The 9,694-nt window shown below is 44.0% G+C and overlaps 1 protein-coding gene across 1 annotated transcript; it reads right to left on the minus strand.

Annotated features, from left to right (window-relative positions):
- Window positions 1-7,652: 7,652 nt before the first annotated feature.
- On the minus strand, window positions 7,653-8,668 carry LOC146206918 (uncharacterized). The gene has a single exon (XM_084575934.1). It carries the CDS (start codon window positions 8,535-8,537, stop codon window positions 7,653-7,655), a length of 885 nt encoding a protein of 294 aa, XP_084432060.1. The 5' UTR covers window positions 8,538-8,668.
- Between the last annotated feature and the right edge of the window lie 1,026 nt (window positions 8,669-9,694).

Raw genomic sequence — 9,694 nt, forward strand, 5'->3', positions numbered from 1 at the left:
GTCTGGCAATAGACCTGTTATTGTATTCCTTCAAGACTTCATCGAAAAGTCAGCCATCTTTAAGAATGTCAGCAAGCTGAAAATTTCAGGCATTTCTGCCCATAATGACTTTTCGCAGGAAACACTTTAAGAAACGAAAACTTGTGTGTGATAGTGCGAAATCTGAGAAATCGCAGAAAAAAAGTTTCACTAGTTCAGGACAAGTTGCGGATTGATAACGACACCTTTGGGATGAAGTGAACAATGTTCGACAGAAAATATAAAAAACCAGAAGGTTTTATGACGTTGTCATGAAAAGGCTCCTGAATATAAATGCTTGTAGATTCCTCTGGCCGAGGGGCACACGAACTGACTCGAAGCGGGTCGTGTAAACATTCCTCACATGTCCGGAGATCAGGGGTGTTGTGGTCGGGAGCCAGCAGCAGGAACACCCGCACTGAAGACGGCGAGGAAGAGAGCGAGGCGTGACACCGCGGCACAAGCGGAGAGAGCTGCGGGAAAAGCGCTCCCTTCAAATGCGCGGTCCCCACATGGAAGCGCTTCCTAGTGCGCTTCCATCGAGCGGCCACAAGTATCACGAACAAAATAGACCAACTCCTTACTGCCCTCACATTCATGTCATTAGCAAAAACCTGGCTTCATAGTTCAATCTGCGACGAAGATTTAATTATACCAGCATATAAATTTTTTCGTAGGGAAACCCGAGGTGGTGGCGTTGTTGTTGTGATTAAATCTGATATTGAGGCCTTCCTTTTACCACGAGTACAATCTAGCGAATGTTTGAGTCTGAAAATAAATATTTGTGGCCATGCTTTTGTACTGAACGCTGTATACAGGCCACCAGATTCGGCGCCTGATTTATTGTCGCAACTAAAAACGCATATGGCTGATTACCAGAAATATAAAGTCATTTTGGCCGGCGATTTCAACCTTCCGTCCATAGACAGCTTACAATCAGGCTCCGATTCTACTATCAATTCGAGTCTTTTACCCCGCCGGGGTGGGCTACGGCGCTCGACTGCTGTTCCCAAGGGCGCGGGATCGAATCCCGGCAGCTTTTCGATGGAGGCGAAAAGCAAGGCGCCCGTGTGCTGTGCGATGTCAGTGCACGTTAAAGAACCCCAGGTGGTCGAAATTTCCGGAGTCCTCCATTACGGCGTCTCTCATAGCCTGAGTTGCTTTGGGACGTTAAACCCCACAAACCAAACCAATTCGAGTCTTATAATCGACATTTAGTTTTATCATGATCTTGTACAAGCATAAACCAACGCGTGTCACTGATTCCTCATCGTCACTCTTAGACCTCGTTTTTATTCTTCGTTGCATTGCTGAATATCAAGGGTCTGTAGAATCGGGTATATCTGATCATCCCATATGGTCGCGGTCCTATTTCCTCTGCTAGTGAAATATTCTTGAGATGCGCCTGCGCTGATAACAGTTAAAGGTTAAACGCGTGCTGATGATATGGCTGTATCAGATCACCTTAATACTGAGTTCGATCAAACTCTTTGGGACAAGTTCAAAGATATATGCCTTTTTTTTGCCTAGATAACTTCGTACCAAACCAAAATTAAAAAGGCCGACGCCATGGATGACAAGAGAAATAATACACCTCATACGAAAATCTAAACGCCTAAGAAGAAAGAAAGGGTCAACGACATTCGGCGTACCTCATCGCAGGCTATTCACCAGGCGAAAAGTTTTTACTTGAATAACACTCCACCTAGTTTTATTCAAAATGACCCCCGAAAAGTGTGGAACTTTTTAAGCGGCCGTAACAAACCGGTTGAGCGGATTATACACTATGATTAACTATGATTGACGACCCCAAGCTTATTGTACATCATTTTAATACTCACTTTAGCAGCGTCTTTTCTGTTTCATCCGAGCACCAACTACGCGAGAGCTCATCACACGTTCCTGACCTCCGTATCAGGGCATGCTAAATATGATTCTGCAACTGAAGGTTAAATCTTGGCCTGATAATAATATAATGCCTTCCTCCGCCGTTATGCTGAACCTATAGCCTTGTTGTCATCAATGACATCAGCTACATTGCATCGAAATCGGAAATTAAAGCCGTATTTAAAAACGTTTTCTGTTCGACAAATTTCGATTGTTTCATCTTCCTACAAGTTTCTGGAGCCCATATTGACCAATTACATGTCCGGTAGGGTTTAAAGAGACCGGGCCTAGGTCTCCCCCGTGGGAACGTGTCTCTTCGCCGCCATGAGGGCCTGCTGGACGGCCCAGAGTTGGTCGTTTAGGCTGGAGCTGCGCAGAGCGGCTGCCCACCTCGAGGAGAGGGTTTCGGACTTTCTGGAAAGACATTTTATCCCCATTCCAGCATGGCTTCCGAATACGGTATTCAACCGTTACTCGAATAGCTACAGTTATTCATCTTGTTGCTTAAATTCTCGATAACGGTGGTCAAGTTGACATGATTTTTCTGAATTTTAGTAAGGCATTTGATCGCGTTCCGCATGACAAATTAATCTATAAATTACGAATCATTGGTCTTCCTAGTTTCATAATTGCTTGGGCATCTGAATATCTGACTGGCCGTAATCAATATGCAGAGATGAAAAGCCTCACTTCTAATGTTCTACCAGTTACTTCAGGTGTACCCCAAGGTAGCGTGCTTGGCCCCTTGCTTTTCCTAATTTTTTGTAATGATATTGTAAATGCCATTAAAAAACCTACTAAAATCCGCTTATTTGCAGACGACTGCATCCTTTTAACTAGGTACAGATTAACTCTGACCAACATGCTCTAAGCTCAAATCTTACCAATATTGTAGCATGGTGTAATTAGTGGGGAATGAAAATTAACACCAAAAAATCTGTCCTACTTCTCGTTACCAAAAACAAAAAGCCGTTTATATTTTCTTATTCTATAGAGGGTATGCTGTTAACTGAGGTCACTAAATTTAAGTATCTAGGGGTGACGCTAACGAATAACTTAATGTTGAATTCCCATATTAAAGACTTCCCATATTAGAGAGGAGTGCAGCGGGGGCGTAGCGGTAGAACATCCGCCTCGCATGCAAGAGGACCAGGGTTCAAATCCCGGTGCCACGCAATTCTCCACCGGATAAAAAAAAAATCCGCGTGTTGATGGAATTGCATAAACAGGTTTGGGGTGCGATCTGATACCGGTGAACACCTCCGGAAACGCACTCCCTCACCAGAACAGGAGTTGGCCACCCTGGTGCCGTAATTGGCCGCAACCTCTCATGATTAGTTCCATAAAACCCCGGCTCTCAGTCACCAGCGGCTGCGGAACAACTGACCACGGCGGCGGTTAGACCTGTGCCGCAGCAGGGGGTGCTAAGAATTCCTGGCTCCGATGGACAGGCCGCCATTGGAAACTGACCCTGACAACGTTTAACGCTAGAACCCTAGCTAGTGAAGCTAGTTTAGCAGTGCTGTACAGGAACTAGAGGGTATGAAATGTGATGTCACAGGGCTTAGTGAGGTTAGGAGGCAGAATGAGGCATATACTGTACTGAAGGATGGGCATGTACTGTGTTATCGAGGCTTACCGGAGAGGCGACAACTAGGAGTAGGTTTCCTTGTCAATAAGTACATAGCGCGTAATATAGATGAATTCTATAGCATTACGAAAGGGTGGCAGGCATCGTAATTAGGCTTAATAAGCGGTATAAACTGAAGGTTGTACAGGCCTATGCACCTACATGTAGTTATGATGACCAGGCAGTTGAAAGCTTCTACGAAGATGTAGAATCAGCAATGCGAAAGGTAAAGACGCAGTATACTGTACTAATGGGCGACTTCAATGCTAAGGTAGAGAAAAAAAAGCAGGCAGGAGACCAGGCAGTAGGCGACTATGGCATTGGTTCTAGGAATAGCAGGCGGGAGTTACTATAGTTGAGTTTGCAGAGCGCAATAACGTAAGAATCATGAATACCTTCTTCAGCAAACGGAAGAACCGGAAATGGACATGGAAAAGTCCTAACGGGGAGACTAAAAATGAAATTGACTTCATACCGCGATCAACCCCCGCCATTATGCAAGATGTAGAGGTAATCGGGAAAGTTCGATGCAGTGACCACAGGATGGTGAGGTCCCGAATTAGCCTAAATCTGAAGAAGGAACGGAACAGATTAGTAAGAAAGTAACCCATCAACGAATTAGCGGTGAGGGGGAGGGCAGAAGAGTTCAGGATCTCGCTACAAAATAGATATTCAGCTCTAACCGAGGACGAGGACATTACCCTAGAAACAATGAACAATAATTTCAGAGATATCATTATTGAGTGCGCTGTAGAAGTAAGCGGTAGGATAGTTAGAGAGGATACCGGTAAGCTGTCTAAGGAGACGAAAGATTTGATTAAGAAACGCCAGAGTATGAAAGCTTCCAATCCAACAAACCAGATAGAATTGGCCGAGATATCTATTTATTTATTTATTTCAGTACCCTCAGGGCCCGAGGGCATTACAGAGGGGAGTGGGGTACAATAAAAGAAAGAGAAAAAAAAAAGGAAAAGAACAGCAATCAGTATTAAAACAAATTTGAACAGTAGTATGGTTGAAACACATAAGCAAGTTACAGCAAAATAAGAACACAAATTATTAGCTATTGACATAGACGTATGAGCGAATTGTATAAGCACATAAAATATACCACGTGAGCAAAACAAACAATTTTACTAGCAGGCAGGAAACAAAGTTGCTGAAATATACCATCATACACGTAATCAGCAGCACGATTCGGGGGCAAAAAGAGAAAAAAAGTTTATAAAAACAGCAGATGAACTAAAAACAATAAACAAATGGCAGTGTGGGAGAATTCAATGTTCTATGTTAACATCAGATTAGCTAAAGCAGATTTAAACGCAGAATGGTCACTCACTTCAACAACCGATGGGGGAAGGCGATTCCATTGTGCCGATGTGCTGGGGATGAATGAGATGTAGAAGTGATTTGTTTGGCACGAAGGAATACCAACCTTATGACGGTGATCGATCCGAGCAGACATGTAGCAAGGAGGCGTAATGAATTTTCTCTTAAGGATGGGGTTATTATAGTAGATCTTATGAAATAGACAAAGACGGAATATATTTCTACGTTGAGACAGTAGTGGCAGTGATAAGCTTGATTTCATAGCAGTGACACTAGAATTACGATGATAGTTAGATAGAATGAAACGGGCCGCACGGTTCTGAATAGATTCGAGTTCATAGATTAGTGTCTCTTGATAAGGGTCCCAGATGGATGAAGCATACTCCAGTTTACTACGAACCAACGATTTGTAAAGGAGCAATTTTACGGAACTGGAGGAAAGACTAAAGTTACGACGTATGTAGCCTAGCATGCGATTAGCGTTGTTGGTTATGTGATCTATATGAGCCTTCCAGTTAAGATTATGGGAAATAAATACACCTAAATATTTATAACAAGGCACAGACTCAAGGCTACTATTATTAAGAAGGTATGAGGGTAATAAAGTGTTACGACGAGAGACACGCATATACTTGCATTTGTTAATATTTAGTTCCATGTTCCACCTGTTAGTCCATTCAAGGGCATGATTAATATCGGATTGAAGGAGAGCAACGTCAGAATCACTGTTAATTTCCCGGTATATGACACAGTCATCCGCGAAAAGATTTATTGTTGAGCATAAGTTATCAGGTAAGTCATTGATATATATAAGAAAAAGAAGAGGCCCTAGCACAGAGCCTTGTGGCACGCCTGATCCAACTGGAGAAGTGAAGGATGATGTGTTATTAGCAGTGACAAACTGTGAACGATCTGTAAGAAAAGAATGCAGCCACCTGAGAACGTTAGGGTCAAGGTTAAGTTTACTTAGTTTCAGAAAAAGCAGTTGATGAGAGACCTTGTCAAAAGCCTTTGAAAAATCAAGAAATATGCAGTCGACAACGGAACCCCTGTCAAGGAATGAATTTAGATCATGCGTGAAAGTTAAAAGCTGCGTTTCACAAGAAAACAACTTTCGAAACCCATGTTGACTGTCAGTAAAAAAATTATTAGAATCAAGGAATGATGCAAGGTGAGAGTAAATAACATGCTCCATGATTTTACACGGAATGCTTGTTAGTGAGATTGGTCGATAATTATGTGGGGAATGTTTATCTCCGGACTTATGCAACGGAATCACCTTCCCGACCTTCCAGTCCCCCGGTATGCAGGCTGTTTGAAGCGATTGCTGAAATAGGTTAGATAGTATTATTGCGCTGTACACTTTGGTTTTAATCAAGAACTTGGAATTAATATTATCAACACCACATGATGAAGAAATGTTTTGTTTTTCGATTATTTTTTCCACACCAACAGAATCAAAGACAATAGAATCCATTGGCAAAAAGTCAGCACTGGTATATGCAGGGGTTTCAGAACGCACATATTTAGAAAACGATGAAACGAATACACTGTTAAGGACATTTGCACACTCATTTGGGTGGATTAGCTCGTCACTAGAGTCTTTAAGGCTGATGGATGAAGTGTCGTTTTTGTTAACTAAGCTCCAAAATTGTCTAGGGTTATTGATTAAGAGGGAAGGTAATGTGTCATTGAAAAATACATCCTTGGTGTGCTTGAGTGCAGCTTTATATTCAAGGGCCGCGGTCTGATAAGCAGTCCAACGTTCTTGGGAACCGGTTAGTTTTGCAGAGCGGAAAATGCGTTTTTTCTTATTGCAAAGCCGTTTTAACGATCGAGTGAACCATGGTGATTGTCGATTAGAGGTGATGACTAAACGTGGAACATATTTTTCAGTGAGCGCAGCAACTTTTTCTTTAAACAAGCTCCAGTTTGTATTCACGCAACGATCGTGAAAGCTTGGTAAGTAATCATCTAGAAAAACAGAGAGTTCATGGTTAATGGCATCAAAATTAGCACTTTTATAGTCGTGGATACATTTTTTGTGGTTACTCTGATGAGGTACGGTGCAAGATAAAGAAAAATGAAGCAGCAAGTGATCACTTAGCCCTGGTAGGAACGATAAAGGCTGAAAAAGGTCGGGCGAAGTAGTAAGAATTAAATCAAGGATGTTAGAAGTAGTCGACATGATCCGAGTTGGCTGCATCACAAGCTGGGACAAGTTGAAGTCACTGCACAAACTCAAAAATCTATCGCCTTCACTGGAAAAAGGATTACAATAAGAATTTACATCACACCACACAATGTTAGGTAAATTGAAGTCGCCTAGTAAAATGAAGGGACTGTTTGGATACCGCACAGTAATCATATGGATGACATCATGAAGGTCGTCGGCAAAGGTTGGTGAACTGGAAGGCGGACGATAGCAAGTACCCAATATCAATTTCTTGGTGCACGTGCGAATTTCAACCAAGACTAGTTCTAAATCGGTTGTACAATGGATAGGAAAAGACAAAATAGCATCACAGACTGCGATAAGCACGCCTCCACCACACCGAGCACCCCTGTCACATCGATGAATGTTGTAGCGCTTTTGACAGTCAAAGAGTTCACTGCTATCAACCTTCGCAGACAGCCAGGTTTCAGTAAGGCATACTATGTCGGCATCACAAGCATTGATAACAGAGCAAAGATCGTCGCGTTTTGGAAGTATGCTCCGTATATTTGTGAATAAAAATGAAAGTTGGTTACTGACGGGTAACTTTATTCCACTGCCCCTCGCGTAATGCTAATCAGTGATGGGCTGAGCGGATGAGGTGGAAGGAATAGATAGTGTATGCATGTCATCAGAAGATTCGACCAGTGGCGTAGAGACACTGGAAAGTACATGCACGCAATCATCAAAGGGATTGTAGGTGTAACACGTTTTATTTATGTACAATTTATTGAAGCGAAGTTTGAAGGTTAATGGTTGGGTTTTGCCAAATTCAACCAGTTTCTTCCTAGCAAGACGAGTAGCGACGGAATAGTCTTCACTAACTCCAATTTTTTCTTCCTTCAGCTTAGAACTAGCGACGAGTATTTTCTGTTTAAGCTTGTAAGACGAAAATTTAGCAATAAGTGGCCTGAATTTATTCGGAGTATACACGCCGAGCCTGTGTGCTCTTTCAACCAGAATTTCGGTGGGTGGAATTTTCAAACAGGACGAAAGCATGCTAACCAGTTTTTCCTCTGACTGAGCCCAGGATTCGGATTGTGTGTCTGATAGGCCGTAGAAAATAAGGTTGTCTCGCCGCTGCCTGTCTTCAAACTCAGCCTGCTTAGAGTGCAGTTGAGAGTTTTCAGTTGAAAGACGATCAATCGACTGGCGAAGACGCTGTAGCTCCTTCTCAACTGCCTCAAGGGTGACGGTTTTGCATTCAACCCCTGTTAGCCTTCTTTCTATATCTGCCAGATTTTCTTGAAATTTAGCCTGTGTTTTTTTAAGATCGTCAACAGACTTGATTAAATCATTCTGATCCCTTTCCATTTTTTCAGTCCGCGTGTTCACAGTTTGCAATATTGCAAGTATATCGTCCATTTGCGTAGAACCAGAATCTGACGGAGAGTCCTGCGCCCTCGACCTCGTGTTCGGCGGAGGCCCAGGGTTGAGCTCAACATCACCGGACAACATAAGCAGATGGGTTGTAACATCAAAGCATTCACTGAGCACGGAAAGCAAAACTCCCGGGCGTGGGAACAGCAGCAGACAAACGTTATTCGATTTCTTAGCGTATAGAGGTGTAACAGGACTAACCTGGACGAGGAAGCAGAGCGGGTTAGGAAACCGCATCGTCGTGCTGTTCACACGCCCACTAAAGGCGCCGTGATCCCGCCAGCTCTTCATATAGGCAGCAGAGGGTGATGTTGCCGTCGATCCGGATCTTTGAAATGATGGAGGGATGACCGTGAAAATCCGGGTGTCGTGAGGCCAGGTGGATCCAATTCCGTTGTTGAAATGACAGGGCTTGCTGGCGTCAGTGGTGGGTGAAGATAGCGGTACGGCGCTGAAGTGAGCCCATGCGGTAACCTGGACGAGGAAGCAGAGCGGGTTAGGAAACCGCATCGTCGTGCTGTTCACACGCCCACTAAAGGCGCCGTGATCCCGCCAGCTCTTCATATAGGCAGCAGAGGGTGATGTTGCCGTCGATCCGGATCTTTGAAATGATGGAGGGATGACCGTGAAAATCCGGGTGTCGTGAGGCCAGGTGGATCCAATTCCGTTGTTGAAATGACAGGGCTTGCTGGCGTCAGTGGTGGGTGAAGATAGCGGTACGGCGCTGAAGTGAGCCCATGCGGTAACCTGGACGAGGAAGCAGAGCGGGTTAGGAAACCGCATCGTCGTGCTGTTCACACGCCCACTAAAGGCGCCGTGATCCCGCCAGCTCTTCATATAGGCAGCAGAGGGTGATGTTGCCGTCGATCCGGATCTTTGAAATGATGGAGGGATGACCGTGAAAATCCGGGTGTCGTGAGGCCAGGTGGATCCAATTCCGTTGTTGAAATGACAGGGCTTGCTGGCGTCAGTGGTGGGTGAAGATAGCGGTACGGCGCTGAAGTGAGCCCATGCGGTAACCTGGACGAGGAAGCAGAGCGGGTTAGGAAACCGCATCGTCGTGCTGTTCACACGCCCACTCAAAGCTCAAACCAAAGCTAATCAATAAGCGCAAGGTGGCCTATATAAGGAAGTATAACATGGATAAAATTGAGCATGCTGTAAAGAACGAGGGAAGCCTTAAAGCAGTAAAGAAGAAATTGGGCATAGGCAAAAACCAGATATATGTGATAATG

Source organism: Amblyomma maculatum, chromosome 1, assembly GCF_055883805.1.
Source record: "Amblyomma maculatum isolate TAMU_Amacu chromosome 1, ASM5588380v1, whole genome shotgun sequence".
In the NCBI taxonomy this organism is placed as follows: Eukaryota; Metazoa; Arthropoda; class Arachnida; order Ixodida; family Ixodidae; genus Amblyomma; species Amblyomma maculatum.

Coding starts and splice junctions, on each gene's coding strand:
- LOC146206918 (XM_084575934.1), bottom strand. CDS start 8,537: ATGTTGTCCGGTGATGTTGAGCTCAACCCTGGGCCTCCGCCGAACACG.